Source organism: Antrostomus carolinensis, unplaced genomic scaffold (genome assembly GCF_000700745.2).
Source record: "Antrostomus carolinensis isolate BGI_N321 unplaced genomic scaffold, ASM70074v2 scaffold34079, whole genome shotgun sequence".
In the NCBI taxonomy this organism is placed as follows: domain Eukaryota; kingdom Metazoa; phylum Chordata; class Aves; order Caprimulgiformes; family Caprimulgidae; genus Antrostomus; species Antrostomus carolinensis.
In genome coordinates this window covers 47234-66866 of record NW_010339865.1, presented here as the reverse complement: position 1 = coordinate 66866, position 19633 = coordinate 47234, and the positions used below count along the sequence as shown (strand labels likewise).

General features: G+C 51.3%; 1 protein-coding gene across 1 annotated transcript in view; it reads right to left on the bottom strand.

Moving 5' to 3' along the window:
- Window positions 1-19633, bottom strand: part of PLXND1 (plexin D1) — a gene marked incomplete at its 5' end in the record, with an annotated part of 59199 nt that overhangs the window by 8167 nt on the left and 31399 nt on the right. Inside the window, 11 exons of the mRNA XM_010175999.1 lie at window positions 508-542; window positions 1138-1201; window positions 2231-2334; window positions 3409-3565; window positions 5214-5360; window positions 11347-11545; window positions 11965-12095; window positions 13174-13281; window positions 14473-14585; window positions 15243-15350; window positions 16471-16585. Coding sequence (XP_010174301.1) covers window positions 508-542; window positions 1138-1201; window positions 2231-2334; window positions 3409-3565; window positions 5214-5360; window positions 11347-11545; window positions 11965-12095; window positions 13174-13281; window positions 14473-14585; window positions 15243-15350; window positions 16471-16585 — 1281 coding nt within the window. The remainder of the gene's footprint in view (window positions 1-507; window positions 543-1137; window positions 1202-2230; window positions 2335-3408; window positions 3566-5213; window positions 5361-11346; window positions 11546-11964; window positions 12096-13173; window positions 13282-14472; window positions 14586-15242; window positions 15351-16470; window positions 16586-19633) is intronic.

Genomic DNA, 19633 nt, shown 5'->3' with positions numbered 1-19633 from the left:
CCCACCAGCCAGCCCAGCAGCAGAGGACAACCTGGCCTGGCTGCGGGCTCACCACAGCCCAGGGGCTGCCTGCCCCAGTGCAGCAGGGACTGGCTGCTGACGGAGACAAAACAGCCTGTTTGGCACCCGTGTTCAGGGATGAAAGCAACAGCTTCCATCGTCTGCTAACGAGTGGCCATCATAAAGGTGACATCCCTCAAAATGCACGGGAGAGTAGATGGGGGACCCCCTCCAGCCCTTCCTCCAGTGCCCGACCAGCCCCGCTGGGCTGGACCGTGCCACCCACCCGCACTCCGCCAGCATCCTCAAGGCAGGAGGGATCTGGGGAAGCAAAGCTGCTGCTGTGACCTGTCCCCTCACGTGCCAGTGCCAGGCTGAGGAGCAGGTGTCCTGGAGAGACGGCTCTGTGCCCCAGCAGCTCACCCCTGGGAGGGCAGGAAGGAACAGTGGCCCCCAGCCCCCCAGCACACAGCCACCAGCCTCCACAGCCGGGAGCAGGGTACTTACCAAGTGGAAGTACTTTTCAGTGTCCAAATCCTTCACTTTGAAGTGCAAGAAAGAGAGAGAGAGAGACAGACAGACAGACAGACACACACAGGGGCTTAGTCAGGGGACCCAAACAAAAACCCGCCTTCGCAAACACCCTCCACATCAGGAGGCATTTTGCTTTCCCCAAGAACCCCAACACCAAGCTGGTGCTTCCACCCCAAGCGACCTCAGAGGTTCTGCATTGGTAGTGTTTATTGCCTTCTGGGGTGCATGGCAAGTACCTCAGGAAATACTTTAAGGACTTGAGGTCTCACAAGGAAGAGGATCGACACAGGGTCATTCCTGACCCACGATGCCCTGCAATGCCCCGCGATGCCCTGGGCCAACTCCCAGCCTGGTCATCAGGGCAGCTGCATCCCTTGGTCTGTTCTGACTCTCTGCACAGCCTGAAACCTCAAAATATGCTGGCAAGAATTGTGTACTGGGAGGGAAAGGGCTTTTCCAATCAAGTAGTTTTAGATCCTTCTTTTTTCACTTTGGCACTTCGGCAGTAGCTGCTCTCAGCATGCCCGGCCAGAGACACCCCTCTGAAAACACAAGGGTTTCTGCCCGGTCACCAGCAACAGGGGAAGAGAGGTGAGGCATTACCTCTGCTCAGCGTGGTGTCCTTCTTGTCTGACAAACTCATGGCCAGTGACGCCCCTTCGGGGATCTGCAGAGGAAGGGAAGAGCAGACATCAATGACGGGGGCCTTAATGGTGCCTCCCATGGAGTCGCTGGGAGCTGGGGGACACTGGTGCAATCACTGCTGTGTGGCTCTGCCACATCCTCTGCGCCTGCCCTGCCCCTGCTCCCCGGCTTGGAAACTGGCAGTAAGGCAGTGCCCTACATGGAAAGGGCTTTCTAAATGCAAATGCAAGACAGTGAGGTTCTCAAATCCAACGGGAATCAGGGAAATAAATGTATCCAAGATACAGTTCTGATATCGACCCCAGGTAATTCAAAGAGGAAAGAGAGTTACGCTGTGCAGATGCTGTTTTGCCTTTTCCTGGAAGGGGAGAAGGAACCCGCAGGGCCAGTGCCACCTCTCTGTGCTGCGGCTCTGGCTCTCGGTGCAGCGGGGCACGGTGCCAGCAGTGGGGCTCTGCGTCACGGCTGTTACACAAATAATAATATTAATAAGCACTCAGCTTAGTTTTTGATTTTCCATGCACTGTTACAGACCAGTGAAGATTATGCTCCCAGGCATACCAGGAAATATGGAAATCAAATAAGAATTTCTGGTTTCATTTAATTTTAAGAGGAATAATGGTCACGAAAACGATTTGATTCGCCACATTTCCTCACATTTTTGGCCTCCACTCCTCGATGGCATCCCCAGCCCCTGCTCTCAGGGCAGGCAGCAACAATTGCGTCGGTGATTTCAGCAGCACAGACCAAGAGCAGAGTGATACTAATCAGCCAAGCTGGTGGCCGTTGGGAATAGCTTTTTTCCCTCCTCTTTCTGTTGTCAGTAATAACTTGTTTTGCATGAAGAGTGTTTAATTAGTTTCAGTGTGTTGCAATATTAACAAGCTTCTCGCCAGGGCAGATGTCTATTCCCCGGAAGCTCTCACGGAGCTATGGCAACCTCCCTGCTTGTTCCTGATAATCCTGTTTTTGGAAGGGGAACCTCAGCTCACCCCCGAGGCCAGCCAGGCTCCGAGGAAGCAAAGCTTTCCTGCAGCACCAGCAGGTTTACCTTGTAATGTGCTAATGTGTTGAGTTTCTTCCTGCCATCCTCCACCACGGAGGTGTCGTCCAGGTCCCGGAGGATGTAGCTGTCGGTGCTGGTGGCGAACCACTCTGAACGGAGAGGAGGGAGCAGTGAGAGGTCAGCACGAAGGAGGCACGTGCAGCGGGGCCTGAGGCTCCGGGGATGGGCCACACAGCGCTGAGGGGCTGCACTGCCCCACTGCCAAGGCCTCCGAGCTCTGTGAAACCAGAGCAGATGTTGAGCAATGGCCTCCAGGGTTAGTCCCTGGAGCCGGGATTTCCAGGCTAGAGCAGCCCTGGATACAGCTGGGAGAGGCGACGGAGGCTCTGCTTGGAGAGACAGGAAAGAGCAGGTCTCCCTTATCCCCTTTTGCCCCGAGGGGTGTGTGGGACCTGCCTCATGGAGCACCAGGCAGGTGAGATGCCCCATGGCCTGCATGTGGCCACCAAAGGTCAGTGGTGGCTCCCCACAGGGCACAGCTGGTCATGCATCTGTGACTGGGAGACATGCCACATGCGTCAGCAGAAAGAAGTGGGGCCCTGTCACTGCTCCAGCCCAGGGACATCTTCTGCCGAGACTCCCTCTGGCACTGACCAGGCAGAGCGTCACACCTTGCGACTGCTGCCAGCCAGGGTGCGTCTCCATGGCCCGCTGCGTGGCACCCAGGCACCACAGACAGTGTGGGTCTCTCTTACCAGCACTGGGCTTGGATCCTTCTTAAATTTTGGGAGAAGGAGTTGGCCACTGGGTAGGTAAATGACAGATCAGACTCTATGGCCGGACAGGAGTCCATGGGCTCAATTATAGCTCCTCATAGAGAAACATGTATGAACAAGCCATCTGTGGGCTCAGGGTGTTTTAGAGGGCACCTGTTCTGGAGTTAAGATTATAGGCTTTAAAGGGTGCAAGTCCAAGCATCCCTCTGCTCCACTTGGGCTTTCCTAAAGTTTCCTTCCAGTTATGTGGTTCTCTCCTGCCTACCAGCATCTGGTCCCATCACTCATTCCTGAAGACCATCCTCAGGAAAAGGCTGCCTTGATGACTGCCCTCTTGCCAGTGCTGCTTCACCCACTGCCCTCTAACAAGCACCAAGAGATACCATGCAACATCGGGTGCTTCGTCTGGCTTTAAGGACTGGCTGGTCCAACACATCTGGTCCTTACCAAGGTCGACATCTTCCACCCTTGGCCACTGGGAGTAGGGGACGTTCTTGCAGAAAGCCTCCAGAATCTTCTCCTTCACTTGGCTGAGCGTGTCTGTGTCCATGGCCCTGACGCTCAGGGAGTCCATCCCACAGCCTTGGAAGGAGACGTTGAGGTTCTGCAGGCAGAGGCCAGGTTAGGGATGAGGGGGGTGACCCACCCAGTTCTGTGGGCTCCCAAGGACACATGGAGGCTGCAGTGCCCACACGGCTCTCACTGGTGCACTCCGGGTCCCACGCTGCTGGAAATCAGGCTGAACAAACGCGGTTATCTACACTTCACTGCTGGTGAGAGGTGCTGATTTATAGCCCCCAGAGGCTGAAGGCCCTGGGTTGTTGATGGAGCCAGGAGGACACAGGGAATGACCCTACAACCTCCTCTCAGGCTGCCTTGCTAATGGGCCTCACTCCTGACGTGCAAAGACCACCTTGGGGATGGGAGGAAAGGCCAGCCCCATCACCAGTCATGTCCTCAGCTTCTTGGCTCCGACCGGTGACTGATGGGACGCCAAGGCTCACTGCTCTGCCTCTCCCTGATGCAACGGTCTGAGCTCCTTTGTTCAAACAAGCTTTAAATGCAACGCGGGCTGGCTTTCTGCAACCCCAGATCCACCACCAGCACCACCCAATAACCTGCTCAAGAACGTACTGAACAGCAGGACAGGGCAGGAAGCTGCCAGGAGCCTTGCTTGTGTGTAAGCACAGCTGCCTCTTAGAAGGACACCTGGCACAGGTGAGCGTTACTGCTGGGATTTCCACAGCCTGGAGATTCCTCTGCAAACGCTGCTTTTAAGTTTCAGGATACAGGGCCAGCATCCTCGACTATGAGAACAATGTGAATGCACAGGTGAAGTCCAATTTTCTCCATAGCACTAAATAAAGATGTTTTTTCACACTGGATGCTGTGCAGGTGTTTTAAAGCAGAGGTTCAGCTACCAGCTATGTGGGGGATTGCTGGGGAGTTAGCACTAACTGCATTGCTCTCCCTCCCCCAGCATACCCTGTTCACTTTTGTTTCTCTTCTTGCAAACAAAGCAGCCACACTTCCCTGCTCAGACTTATGAAGTTACCATTTCTGCCGAGAAAGCTAATACTGTGCGCCCCGCTGCTAACCCCTCTCGGTCTTCACTGTAAATTTACAGGTCAATTGGTAACAGGAATCTGCAGAGGATGTGGAGCTTGAACCTGCTCTGAGTTATGGTGATGCACATCTTGGGTAACCCACTGACTTCAGTGAAGCTGCTCCAGATTTATGCCAGGTAATTGAAAACAGGATTTGACCCAGGCTCTGGAAAGGCGTCTGCCGAATTCTGTGTCAGGCACTGGAGGGAACCGAGCCCTTCACACGCACAGCCCTGGTCTGCCCTGCTCCCACAGGAGGCATTTTGCAGAACCGCTTCTCAGCACCACTCCTGTAACACCCTGGGCAAAGCCCTCAGCCCGGGACTCAGGTTCGCAGCCAGCACCTTCCCACTGCTAGTGAAGATGACCTTTTGCTAGGAACAGTAAACCTGTGGCTTTAACTCTCTGAATATGGCAGAACAAACTTTCTTACCTCCCTCTACCCCTCATCTGAGGCACTTAGGTGACCCACCAGGCAGTTACTATGAGCCTTGTCCTGCAGTCGTGTGCTTAGGCAGCAGCAAGGTGACTGTGCAGGTGTGTGATTTATGTGGTTATTGCACCTGCATGGGCACCGAATCAGCCGCTTGCACAACCACCCCGCCGGGGTACACGTCCATCAGACCCGGGGGTGTAGGTACTCACCCTTGGCTTTGCCTCGATGTTCTCCCTCAGGAGCCACTCCTCATTGAGGGTGTACCTGGCCTTCCCCGTGATGGCATCGATGGACCCTTTGTTAATCTGCTGTTTGATTGCACAGATCAACAGGAAGAAGGGCTCTCCGACCGTCTCCTGGGGGAAGGAAAGAAGACCAAGTAAGTAACAGGACATGGTGGCCATGACCCCTTCCAGTGGCATGGCGGGGATGGGCTCCACATGGGCACATAGGAAAAATTTCTTCACCAAAAGGGCTGTCAAGCACTGGAACAGGCTGCCCAGGGAGGTGGTTGAGTCACCGTCCCTGGAGGTATTTAAAAGACATGTACATGGGGTGCTTAGAGACACGGTTTAGTGGGGGACTTGGCAGTGCTTTGTTTATAGCTGGACTTGACGATCTGAAAGGTTTTTTCCCAACCAAAACAATTCTATAATTCTATGACACTGAAGATGCCTCCGCACATTGGGGAGCGGGACTGGTCCATGCCAGAACTGCTGGCGGGTGCTTGGTGCCATCACGTCCCCCCCAGCTCCTGCCAGCATCTCTCCGAGGCTGCTCAGAAGTTTTCAGACTTGTGGCAACGTGACAGCGCAGATGGGAAAGAGGACATAACAGCTGACAACAGCCACCAGCGATTTTCGGGGAGAGTGAGCTGTGATTGTCAGCATCAACATACCCCATCCAACTTCTACAGCAAGTCCTGTCGGGCTGTGGATTGCCACTAACCGGCTGCGCCAGCATTTGCTGTCTCCCGGGCAGAGTGCTCGGGTGCTGCTCAGAAGGCAGGGGCATATGCGGAGCTGTGCTGAGTGGGTATGTACATGCACAATGCTCAGCAAAATACAAATGTGCATTAATTTACATGTGAAATTACACATGAACTTCAGTGAGAATCTGGCATACTCTGGTACGGAGATTTTCTTGCAATCTGACAGAGTGTAGACTGTACAACATATGCACTCATCAGGCTAAGGATGGGGCTGATGTACCCAAAAATCCAGGTCTACAGAGATATTTGGGTGCTCAGCTTTCTCATGCAGGTATTGGCTGAACCCCTGGTTTGCCACTAAAATCCAGGGAAGCGAGCCCACTGCGTGTGCCTGTGGCTCTGGGAACTAGCACTCATACTTCTCATACCACAGTGGAGCCCTGATCACAGCGCAGCAGAAAGGATCAAGGTCAACAAGCAGTTCCCATGCGACAGCAAGCAAATAGACCATTTAACTCCTTACATTCATCAAACTTCATGTTACAGGAGAGAGGTGAATTGTGACGCTGCTGCAATGAAAACAAAAAATGTAACAGGGACCAGCTATTTGCGACACGGTTCAGCTATGTGGCTTAATGCCAGATTTCCAATCCACTTCTGTCTGCTACCCTGATGTGCAAGTAAAACATAAGCTATTTTTCTTAAGAAACTTTTCAGTACTGGAGTACATCCCATTCTCCCTAATGTTCATGTGCAATTTCCTTCCAACGAGGCAAGTGCAAATTATTGCACATTTATGTACTCTCTGAGCATCACACACCCCCCGCACAAACATTCCTGCCATCTGAAATCCTACTCAAGACAACAGATATCAAATGATTTGGTATTTCTCAGCTAGGAGCTGCTAAATCCTGTTCAATCTGCTTCTTAATTAAGACTTGCTGATTCTTTTATTCTAATTGGCCCTATAATTGCTAAAGCAATTAGTTTGATGTCAATTTTGATTCGGCTGCATTCCGCACAGTTGACGATAAGACACTACAGCAGGGCTGGAGGTGGGCATGCACCATCTGTGCCAACGGTGCACCCGCTTTATTTCCTGAGGGCAACTTTTTTTATGAACACAGGGAAGCTCCTTGGGCCTTCTGCTGGGGCTTAACAATTTCCTGCAATGCTCCTTCTGAGCACGCAGCAGAAACCAGGCTCAGCAGCAGAGCTGCTGGTGCTGGGAATGAAGGAAAGCACAGCATCCAGATAGCAGGGAGGTGGGAAGTTCTGGGCACATGGAGAAGTTGAGGATTGCGAACAGAGCAGAGAAAGTGTCAGAAGATATAAAGAAGAGCTCGTTTCTGAGAGAAAAGCAGGAGTACGAGATAACAAGCAGGGGGATGACACTGACAGGAGATATCCCCAGGCTGCGGCACCCGCTGTCCCATAACGTGAACCATGGAGAGCTGCCAAGCTGACCCTACGTGAGAAGTGCTGGCAGATCCCGACGACGGCCCTGCTACGAACAGGAACTCTGTTAGGTCGCATGTGCACGAGTGCATGGCAGGGATGAACCCAAGGCCAAATTCAGCACCAGGTTTTGGAGCCGGCTCTGTCCACCCACGGGAAGCTGTGGCCCTGGCCGTGGCTCCAGCCACAGAGGGACAGGAGGGAGCTGCCAACGGCTAAGCGGCTGCCCCCAAAAACCTTAAAAAAGTGTGAGTCCTGCTGATACAGGAGCTCTTTACAACTTGATAGCAGCCCAGGCTGCACAGGTCAGGGCTGAACTGTGTGGGACCTTCCCACACAACGGGCAAAGCTGCACTGGAAGGGGCGGCCGGGGAAGCGGAGGAGCCAGCGTCCCGCACCCACGCAGCGTGCGTGGGACCGGCCGCACTGGAAATAATGACAGCGCTCCGCCGGCGAGATGTTATTTCTGTTTGGCTTTTTGGCTTTCAGGCTCAGGAACCATGGGATGCTATGGAAATCTGCAAAAGTGCTAATCACACAGCAAATTTCAAAGAGGGGAAAAAAGGGCTGGCAGGCAGGGACTAGAGATAAAATGGCAAACTTGGAAACCTCAAGCATTGTTCGGAAAACTCATCTGGAAATGAATCAAAACTGTCTTTGGATTTGGCTAGTTGGGAGAAAGGAAGTTTAACTAGAAGAGATCAGTGCTGATTCAGGACAAAAAAATACTTAAAAAAAACACAGTCTGGGGCCTTTTTTCCTCCTATTGTGAATGTATTTTAATGAGACTTGATTTTCATTTTTGACTGAACTGTTATGGGCTCTTAAAGCTACCCAGGGCACTGAAATAACTGTACAGTAATGGAAAGCACAGTTCAGGCTGGCATTACTTGAACTGCTTCACGCACGACGAGTGTGGGAGGGCTTGGTTTTTATATGCTTGGGAAAAAAGGGTTTAGAGCACAGACTGGATTCACATGTTGCTGCTCTATTAACAAGGCTGACAAGTCATTAGAGATGTCCTCCCAGGAACATGTTACAGTCATTTCCAAAATGTCTTCGTGAGGCTGGGGTGGGAAAAGCACAGAAAACAGCTGCTTATCCCAAGTGCCTGCTAATTTTGGGAAGTTTATCTATTCACATTCTGTGAAGAACCAAACCTCAGCTCCATCCCCCATGCAAAACTTCAGGAAGCTTGGACCCAGACCTAAAAGCTGAATTCCTGGACCTTAATTTTCTTTAAATTCCTGGTGCCCTGGTCCTGTTAGGAGCCAGACCAAATGGTACCACAGTATCTCATGGGGAAGGCTCTTTTTCAGCATTTTACACCAAAGCTGTATCAGAAAATAGAGACATGGACTGTTTTATCTATGATTCTCACTCAGTTCTGCAGAAACACAAGTCTGCCCTGATTGTGCAAATGCTGCACGTTTCCTCTGCCCCAAGCAGCAAGCCTCCTGCCAGCTCGTCATCAGCCCCCCTGCACTCCCCGAGCAAACCTCCCCGTCACAGTGGTGACTCTGTTGCCTTCAGGTGCCCTCCACACGTCCAGACCAGGAGCGACTGTGGCCTGCAACTCCTTCCCAGCTGAAGACAGCTCCTTCAAATCATTTCCCCCCAAAACACAAATTAATACGAAACAAATGTCTCGAGCATGTAGCGTTGACTTACAAGGGAAAATACAAGCACTTGGAATTTTTCCACTGCACAACGGCAGAGACCTTTGCAACAGCTGTTTCGAATAGACGTTGTGATTAATGGGGATAATTCAGGAATGAAAACCAGACCCACCGTCACACGTCTGACAGACCAGTGCTACAGGCAGGCGGGCAGTCTTTTAACCAAGAAATGCCTCTCTGAAGGCAACAGAGTTTGATCCAGAGGAACGCCAGGCACATGGGAGGCATTTGACTATCACTAGTATTTAAATCACAGCCCTGAGCTGACACCAGCCCACGTGTAAGGAGGTGCCGTCCGTCTGGCTGCAGCAGCTCTGTGCTCTTTTGGGCAGCAGGGAAGGTCCCAGCTCTGCCGATCCGGACTGAAAGCCCCGTCCCTTCGCACAGCTGAGCCCATGGCCACCTGGGACAGTCAAAGGGCCTCTCTGGACATTTCTGTCTGATCAATTCTATCCCTCCTCTGATCAGGTCCCCCACCCTCACTGTGGAGCACGAGGGTCTCTTTAAAATCAACTCTTTATTGCGCTCCAGAATGGAAACCATTTGCTTTTCAGAGGTGGGAAACGGGCTGCAGTGGGAAGTGCAGTGATGGTCTTCACTGCCACAGCTTCGGGCTGAGCACGGGAAGCAAGGAGGGGACTGCAAACCCAGCATGCAATGTTAGCCCCTGCTCAGGACACATCTTCTGCAGGAGGATGGAAATGCAGGTTCAGCTGGTGGCCCATCACCTCTGCAAAGGGCCACTGCCACCCCGCAGATCCACTCCATCCATACCCCGACCTTCCTCTTCCCTTTGCAGGGTGGGCCAGGGCAGCACGGCAAAGGAAAGCCAGCTCGCAGCTTGCACCAGCGTTGTCTGCCGCAGGGACAGCCACCGGCCCCGCCATGGACCCTGCACAAGCCTGCGGTGACGGGCACCTCCCTGCCAGGCCCCCCAGGGAAGGGCCACACGCTGGCACTCAGGAGCTCCTCACCATTAATTAGCTATGTAACACGGCCAAGTCTTCAGGCCCGCGTGATAAGACTCGACTTTCCTCTTTCCCCCCCGCCCCAAGAAAGTCTTCTTGCACAATGTCCATTTTTAGCACAAACTGGAGTTGGATCAGATGCCTCACATGTGGTCTCCACTCTCCAAAAGGAGAGATCAGCACTTTTTTTTCTCCTGTTTAACTACAGGCACAAAAAACTGAAGATTAAGAAAAAAATTCACTAATTCATTCATTTCTGCTCTTACAGGCTGGATAGTCGTGCTGCATTGGCACAGCCATCTTCATTCGCTCCTGCAACTTTTCTTTCATTATACTGGCTAATTATGTGAGCTAAAATGAAAGATTATGAACTACAAAACCACAGGCTTTAGGACAAAAAGTGATCATCAGCTGGGATCAGAAGACATTATGATATGTATGAGGACAATACAGCATTGCTTCTGTGGTTATAGCAAACACTTTGGGAAAAGAGATTTTTCAAAGGCTTTTTCCAGGCTCTCCCCTGTGGGTATAATGGGGTGTCCTCCAATTAACTGCTGTGGAATCAATTAAGTTATTGCTCAATTCTTCTGGGAAATTCCAACCAGAGCTGGCAAACATTGGAGATAAAGCATTGAGCAGATGGACTGCTGATATGCTCTGAGATGCCAAAGATACTCTTTTTTGTTATCACCAGAAGACAATCAGGCTTCTGGGACAGACATCCCCCTGCATCTCCTGCTAAGATCTGTCCATCCAGTGTGGAACCATGAGGACACCTCCCACATGAGGAGCCCCACATACCAACGGGCACCGGCACAGAGCAGCCCCCTGCCCCAGTGCCACCGTCCCCCTGACAGCCACAGCTGAGGCTCTCACACTCCAGACAGGCAACACTGAACTGGTTGGCGACCATCAGTACGGCTACGTGAGCTGGTCAGAGAACACAACAAATAACTGGAACGGCTTCCAAAACCTCAAGCTATTCTGGTTGTTTTCCAGCTCCCCCACCCCACAGTTCTCTTCTCAAGTGTGGCAAAATCGTCAGCTCGTGCTCTGGCCTTCGGAAAGGTCTGCTACGAAGTCTGACCTCACCAAATCCCCAGCCAGAAGCAGAGAAACAACTGAACTTAAGGTTGTTTTTCCACACTTGAACCATTCAACACACTGGAGTTTGTCAACCATTAGTGACTGTTCCAGTGACCATGCTGGCAGGTATTCAGGTCCTCAGCTGTCCCACCACCCCTCTACCACTGCCCACAGCGCTGAACCCGCACCCACAGTAGCAGTGATCTGGTTCTCTTACTCTGAGATAGCTGTACATGCAGATTGACATCCAGTTGGTGAGCATCTTCTCTACCACGGATTCTGTTCTCCTCAGCATCAGCTTGGGGTTTTTGGAAGCTGAAGCATCTATTAGATCCACCAAAAGGTCCTTCATGATGCTGGTGTAGTACTCCAGTTTCCCATGCAATGCAATAGTAAGCAGGGAGGCCAGGTTACATCTGAAACACAGAACTAGGACTCAAGCACCAATCCAACAAGACTAAACTGTCGACTGGCATAAAAACCCCCTCAAACACAAAGGCAGTATTTCAGTCCATTTTGATAAGCCTTCTCAACAGTGTTAAAACTTGAAACCCTCTTTCAGTGCTGCAGGACCTTGGGTCAGTTTGCACCCTCTAGCTGGTAAAGCAAGAGTTCAGGGATACGAACAGTCGTAAGCAAGTCACTCATTGTACCTCTTAGTGCTCGTCAGCTAACAGAGGTTTATGGCCGTCCGTTTCTAATAGAAAAGTGGGAGGTAACTGTAGCTCAACCTTGAACTGAAATACACAGCTCCAGACATGGGCTGGATTGCTTATAGGTTAGGAATAAATCAGCCTCCTCCAGCTGCCCAGGTCTTTGGTTCTGAAGCTCATACCTGTCTCTAACAGCAAAGTCCTTCTGTTGCTCGAGAGCATGGACAAACACGATGAGAAAGTGCTTGTTGTTGAGTAAGGTGGAGAACAGCGAGATTCCTTCTTCCATGTTGGGTCTGCAGCTTTCAGGGATCTAAAGAAAAATTTAGAAAGGAGAATGAGAAAAGCCTTGCTTGTTGTTTTCCTCCAGCTTTTACCCTTCCTGACTGCAAGGATGTCCCTGCTGAATACAGAGGTACTGAGCTGAAGACCCCTTACTCCCTCTGCTCAATACAAGTCAGCTGCATGCCTTCCCAGCGAGGGCATGACTGCCTCTGGGGTTGTATCAGAAGCAGCTTGGCCAGTGGAGCAGTGGCAGTGGCCATTCTTTGCTGCTCAGCACTTGAGAGGCTACCTGGAGTACCATGGTCAGTTTTGAGCTCCCCGCCACAAAATGGACATTGGCAAATCAGAGCAAGTGCAGCTGAGAGCTGCCAAAACAATTAGTGGGTGTAGAAGGAGAGGAGGAGAGGGCTGGGTTTGGTCAGTCTGAAGAAGAAGTGGTAAGGGGAGATCTTACTGCAGCCTTCAGCTGCCCCATAGGAGGGCAGAGAGGACAGAGCCAGGATCTTCTCTGCCAGCACAGTGCTAGGATGAGAGGTAAGGAACACGAGATGGAGCATGGGACACTGATTAAATATAAGGAAGGAAATTTTCACCTTTAAGGTGGTTGGACACTGGAACGGGGCCCCAATCCTTGAAGATATTTGACACAGCTGGACAGGGCCCCCAGCATCCCCATCTAGTTGGAGCTGCTTTAAGCAGATCTCCCTTCCAACCTAAGTGACTCTGATTCTTTGGTTCCTACTTCTTGTTCACATGACACCCAGCTCCAGGACAACAGCAGCTTTTACCAAATCTCTGCTCGGGAGGAATTGCATTTATATTGAACTGCGTATGGGACTAAAGTGACATGCAGTATGATACGCCCAGGAAGAAAAGCCCACCACAGGGCCGGGGAGGATCTCAGGACAATGTGTCTTCATCCAAGAGCAGATCCATAGATCTGCGTTCTCCAGTCAGCCAAAGCTGATCTGATGACGGTATGTGTTAATTGTTTTGAGTGATCAAGCATCCCCCACGAACCAAAAGAAAACACATGGCATTGTCCACACACTTGAGTATGGTTAGCAGCCACTCAAAAGCATTTGTTTTCTTAGTGGGTTACTCACCTTCCATTCCCCCACTAGGAGTGGATGAGTTTCCTGGACCTGGGAGCCCACCTGGGAGCTGAGCTGCTGGGATGGCAGGATGTAGCACTCCTCATAGAGCGAAGAACACTGCAACCAAGCACAGCGTTAGGGGAGGGCAGCTGCACCGGCCGGGGACCTCCTCCTTTGCCACCCACCGCAAAGGAACGAGACAGAGAGACATGTCAGTGGGACTGAAGACCACCCATTATGAAGAAACGCACCGGTACGGTTTACAAAGCCTTTAAACACTTTGCAAGAGCCCCCTGAATGAGCAAACGCCACGAGAAGGGGGGAGGCAGATGTCTGCGCAGACACAATGCTTTTAGAGTAGGAAGACTGCAAATAGACTAATTTGACAGCTAGAAAAATCCCAGAAGAGAAAGCATTATAGAAGACTAAGTCAAAATAGAGGAGTACTGGGTGTTTTAACATATGTAACTTTTGAAACAGATGGGAAAAATGTATAAATCTGTAACATTCATATAGTAGCCTGAATCTTAAAGACTCCAGTGTGCAGATACATAGAGACTGGATAACTTAAAAACCTGAGTCCTAACTACTAATGAAACACTCTGCAGTCATAAATCATCATCTCACTCCTCACCTCTGAAATGCAACTGCCTCAGGGGTGAAATACAGCCGCTGTTAAGGGCGCACAGCAACACAGCGGAGCAGCCGGTGATGGGAATTACGGCACCGGCGCGTCTGGTGTGGCCCTGGAGGAGGACTCTGGGCAGACAGACTGGGCGCCCACAGGGCATCTTACTGGGAGGACCATGTGCCCAGCCTTTGACAGAGAGGAGAGAAAGAGGGAGACAGAGACACTGAAGGAGCTCCTGAGGATCAGCATTGCAGCTGGGAAAGCTCAGCTGTGTGGAACAAAAAGCCCCCTCTCCCCGAAAGCTGACGGCAGATAAGTCCTTCAGCCACCCCTCAGCCTCAGCTCTGCTGAACGGGGTGAGGTGACACTGGGGAGAAGGGGGAGTCCCAGCACTTTCGGCTCCTGTGAGAGACAGAGTGCTTTCAGAAGAGAGTGTACAATGGCATCAAAGGGCCGAGCCAGAGGGACGGTGCCGCTGCTGGGCTCCTATCGTGTGCAAGCAAGCCTGACCTTACTTCACACCCACTTCTGACAGTAATTGAGGCTGAAATATGACAACTAAATATGTAACAGTGGAATTATTTTGTTACAGTGTAATAACCCTTAAGCAGAGCCCTGATCTGGTCAGGAAGGCTCTGGGAGCAAGGAGGTACCTATGACACACAGTATTGCCTTACTTTGGGGAAGAATGTCCGGGTGACAAAGTGCTTGTACTCCAGGAACGGGATCCCCTGGCTGCGGTTTAACTCCTTGGTCAGGTCTGTCATGTCTGTCTGCAGTTCTGCAAAACCTTGCACAAAGAGACCACAGATGGTAAGAGCTCCGACACTCTACCAGCTGAGACAGTAGGCGGGCTGGTGCTGGAAAACGTGGCACGTCTCATCTCTGCCTCCCCGAGCGGGCTGAAGCAGTGTTTTCTCAAGGAGCAGCAGGTTAGTGTCAGGGTTTAACCATCAGCACTACACATCACACCCGCAGCTGGACAGAGAGGACGTTTCTCCTGCCTCCAGACCAGCCCCCAGCCGCTTCCGCAGGGGCAGGACCTCAGCCCGACATGCACCGCCGGGGACAGCAGACGCAGATGCTCGCATGGCCTCTCCCATTGCTCTAGCAGACCCATGCTGCAATTTTTGTTGCACCCAATCATAAAGCACACTAAAGATTAGTGTGGCCTTCAAGCAATGACATGGCCTAGGGCCATTAACCCCGAGACAGGAAAATCAGTGGCTGGCCCAAGCCAGGCAGCACAACAGTGGCAGAGCCACACACTTCCAGCCACTGAGCCTTATTCACACACCCTGCCAAAGCCCTAAGGCGGTGACAGAAATTCTCCTATAAATAATTCCATAAACTTCTACAGAGTAGAAGGTGAATGGCTTCAACCTTGCTATTCCAGCATCTCCCTCCTAGTCCTGGCTCCTCCTCAGGGCCCAGCACGGTGACTTACCTTTGCGGATTTCCTCCCGTATCTGCGACTCCATCTCCTCCATCTGGAGCAGGGTTTTCTGCCAGTAGCGCTCTGCTCTGCGGCTCTTTGTGCAAAACACAAAGAGGGCTGGAAAAGAGGAAAGGAACAAGCCTTTTGGACGAGGGCTTAGGAGCAGCCGCAGCTGGGATCAGAGTGGTCCTCTGCTGACATGGGTGCAGAAAGCTAAACTCAGTGTTGGTTTAACACCTACAACAAGACTGGTATCTGATCAGGCAGTTGTCGATTCTTTGTAAATAAGTAAAACCAGCTGGAATTTAATGATCTTGCTGTAACTGTCATCTTCAGTTTAGGTCTGGGCTGTCTATATTCAGCTTAACTGCATATTAATGTATTCCAGATGATTAATGAATACAGATTTTAAGATGTTTACCACCTGTATTACCATGCTCATGTCTGACAGTCTTCCAGTGCCTTCAGAAATACATTTCTAACGACGGGTGGGGCATTTAATAAATAGTGTGCATTATAACCTTTGTTAAAAATAAATTAAATCCCTATTAGAAACACCTCATTTGCTGTGAACTGACAGGTTTCTCACTGCACAGTCATTCTGGGCATGCAATGAGAAGACAGCCTAGCCAGAGGACACAGGTGTGTTGCACAGCTTCTAGTGAGGTGAGCAAACTGCTGCGTCTGCTCTAGACCTGCCGCTAAGGACGCTCGCTCTGTTCCTCACGCTCTTTGACAGGCGCCTGTCTCTGGCTGTTACTGACGACAGGACCTCGGGTTGGGTCGACCTTTGGGATGGGCTGGGACAGTCATGCCTGTGAGTGAGCCCTGTTCAAGTCAGTACAAGTCCAGGACCAGTTTCTCACACCCTTTATTTTGTACTATAGTAGCTACTAAGTGTTTGGGGGGAAAGGGTAAGTTATAGATGACACAGGTTCAAGTAACAGAGCTGAACTACAGATTCATCTTAACTGCATATTAATGTATTCCACATGATTAATGAATACAGATGATTAATGAATACAGCAAATGCTGCAGGAAGCTTTGATCCTGGGTACTGGTTGGTCCTCCACAAAGTAGAGGTGGCTACTTGCTGCACCCAGACCAGTTTCAGATACTGTGTGACTGCAGCACTCAGAGGTTTCCTAATGTGTGAGTGAGTCATCTTCATCCCTCCACAGGCAATGAGAAAAAAAACCTCAGCCCAGCCTGGAAACTCATTGTTCTGTTCCCTTACCTACGACAGAGAGGACCAGCAAGATGCTGCAGATGACAATGGAGACAATGATCGCGGTCTCTCCTCCCCCGAGGTGCAGCATTGCAATTGTGTAGTTGAACTTTCCAACCTGGATCTAGAGAGGGAGAATGAGGGAGGAAAAGCAGGAGCTGAGCAGCATGTTGCCAAGTGGCTCAGAGGTTGAGCAAGGAGGGACTATGGGTCAGCGCTCATCAGACCTTCGCCCAAGGACGTACCAACCACGCTGGCTCAGTCCACCAGGCTTCATGGGGAGGACTGTGCCTTTCACTGCTGGACCTTGGGGACTTTGTGTGTCTCAAAAGAATCCAATTCCCTTCCTGCATGCTCTGGTGGAAAGGTGAGGCCAGCTTACAGCCTGCTGCAGCACCACAGGAGTGCCCATCCTGGGGCCACCATAGGGCTTTGGTGGCAGAGCCACAGCCCATGTCACGGCCTGACCCCAGAGCACGAGACAACCTGTTCTTAGAGCGCTCACCATACCATATAGTAATGCCTGCACTACTTTTACTAGAAAACCACTTCCACTAATCATCCGACTTTGGTATGCCTCTGAATGGCCTCTGAATCCCAGCTGCCCTCTCCCTTCTCCTTCAAAAGCAGAACTGCTGCCACTCAGGAGAAAGAGGGTAAAGAAGCTTTAAAGTCTTTGAAATACAAATAAAGTAAGGGAATAAAAATAAATAGCAGTGAGACCAGAGACGAGGAATGATCTTGAGGCTAAAGCAGTGGATGGGGTGTCAGGAGGTGCTGGTGCTGCTCCTAACTCATAATTCTTGTGACACTGAGCACAAACCACTTGACCCCAATCCTTCGGTCTCCTGATCACCAGAAGGGAAGAGGCCAACACACATCACAGGCAGGCTGGCGAGTTTACTCGGCGCTGTTTATAAATGGCTCTCCAGGCCCCTGGGATGACAGTGTTCAATAGCATCATCTGATAAGGAAAACTCATGACCACACAAATCTTTCACTTCTGGAAATGTGAGTTTCACTTCCCTCAACAAATGAGAAGTGAAAGAAACTTGAGCAAAAAAAACTCAAATGGGGTAGGGAAGAGATGGAATAATGCTATGACTATCAGTGTGACAGAGCACCTCCAGGAAAGGGACCTGCTGTGGCCAAATTAACATCAGCTCTCAGCAGCTGGGCCAAAGTAGTGTCACAAGCAGGGCTCTTCCACCACGTCCATGCATCAAACACTGCATAATGCACAGTTCCATGTGCTGGGAAATCCCAGCCCTGACTCTAGAGAGCCCTGGTGAGGGCACTGACAGTTGAAGGCAGCTGGACCAGCCTGGAGGTCTGTCCCTGCTGCTCCCTCCACAGCCAAGAGGGGAAGGGCTGCCCTGCCACTGGCAACACCAGCTGCTGTCACCCAGGGTCAGGAAAACCTTCAGCGCCTCCGACCATCAGTGCTGGACCACACAGCCAGGCTCCCGTAGCCCCGAGCCCCAACATGCCCTTGTACCAGCACCCAACAGACGCTGGTGCTGGCAGTTTCTGAGGTGGTGCCATCATTGAGAGCTTTCGGTCCCCTCCCCAGCGTGCGCTGGCTGGGAGCTGAGATGCTGGATGGGGACAGAGACCCACAAGCACCACAGAAGCATCTGTGGGAGTTCATTTGACAGTCTGCACAGCACCCTGCCTAGCCTCAAGATTTCCACCTCTGTCATCTGAAATGCTGCAATGAGGCAAGTCCTCGATGCGTTTTGAGTCTTTTTCCCACCAACTCAACCTTTTGCATTTGCCAGGGGAGAAATCCCACGCTTGCTGTTTAATTCAGTGTTTAAACAGTTTCGTCATGAACAAAAACGGGTTTGAAGGCCTCCGCAAGCTTCTCTTGTTTATTTGGACAGGTCTACTCAATACAATTTGATGTAATGGGAATTAATTAGGCTGCAGGTTAAATGGCACCAGCACACGGCGGGGTGCAGAAGGGGCCAGGGCTGGAGGACACCCCATTCCTGGGAAGAGCTGTTGGGGCTGGTCAGGACTTGTGGGGCATGGGGCCACCTTGGGGGTCACTGGGAACTGCGCTCCAGCTTTGCAGCATCCCAGGGTGTAAATGGGATCCCCTTGGGACTAAACTAGACCAAAATCAAGCTCCATCTCACCTAAGGCTCTCAAAAGTGACCCCCAAGAGACAGGGAGGCTCAGGAGCCCAATCTTCATCACCGGCTCCTTCTCTCTCCAGACAGCTCCTGCTGCCCCGTGTGACTTGCTAATGTGGACCTGGCCCGAGAACACCTTCACAGATCAACAGTGGGACACACCTTACAGGGCTGTTTTCCTGTGCTCTGATCACTGCAGATGTGAGCTCTACCACCTAAGCAAGCACAAACTGGGCAGGCACAACAACAGGCATCTCACCTCACCAGAAGAGAGAATTTGGCTCAGCAGGAGAGGCTCCTGCAGCCCCTGATAGCTGCCCCTGATGCAGATCAGGCAGGGACCACTGCACAAGCCTGGCCCCGTGTTATCAAAGCTATTGCAAGCACGTTACAAAGGCAGCTGTTGCCTATGAAACGGCAGCAGGCGATAAACCACGTATGAAGGTTTAATAAGCGCGCGCAGACGTGAATACAGGTTGATTACTTGGCTGCACTCTCACTGCGGTTACGCTCTTAATAGCTATGTGATACTTTAGGGCTGGGTATCATTCTCCTGCTTCCTAGGGACCTACCAGGGCCTTGCCCTGAATGTTTCATGTCAAACCAAGACTAGAAAACGCATAAATTCCTTTTCTTCCCCAAAGGGATTTCCCTATTTCTCAGTTCTTGCTAAAAACAAAATTACCCTATTTAAAGTTTCCATTAAAATTACTTGGGAAATTCTGCTACTTCTGCATTTCCACAATTCCAGTTTGCAACAGAATTTCATACACCAGACTGTGACCAGTAAACTGGGCAATGCTGTCAGTGAACTGGTGATGCATCTTTGTGCCTTTCTTCTGGGCTGTGCAAGTCCAGAGCTTCAAGTCCCGTGGCAGCCTTCCTCCTCCTCCCTGCCCACGCTGCAGGCTCCCACCCACTCATGATGAATACACGGACTGGGAGGGGGGCTGCAGGGTCTCAGACCATGGAGATGGAGGCATTTTTTCTCCAGATATGACATGCAGTAGTCACATCCCCACATGGCAATG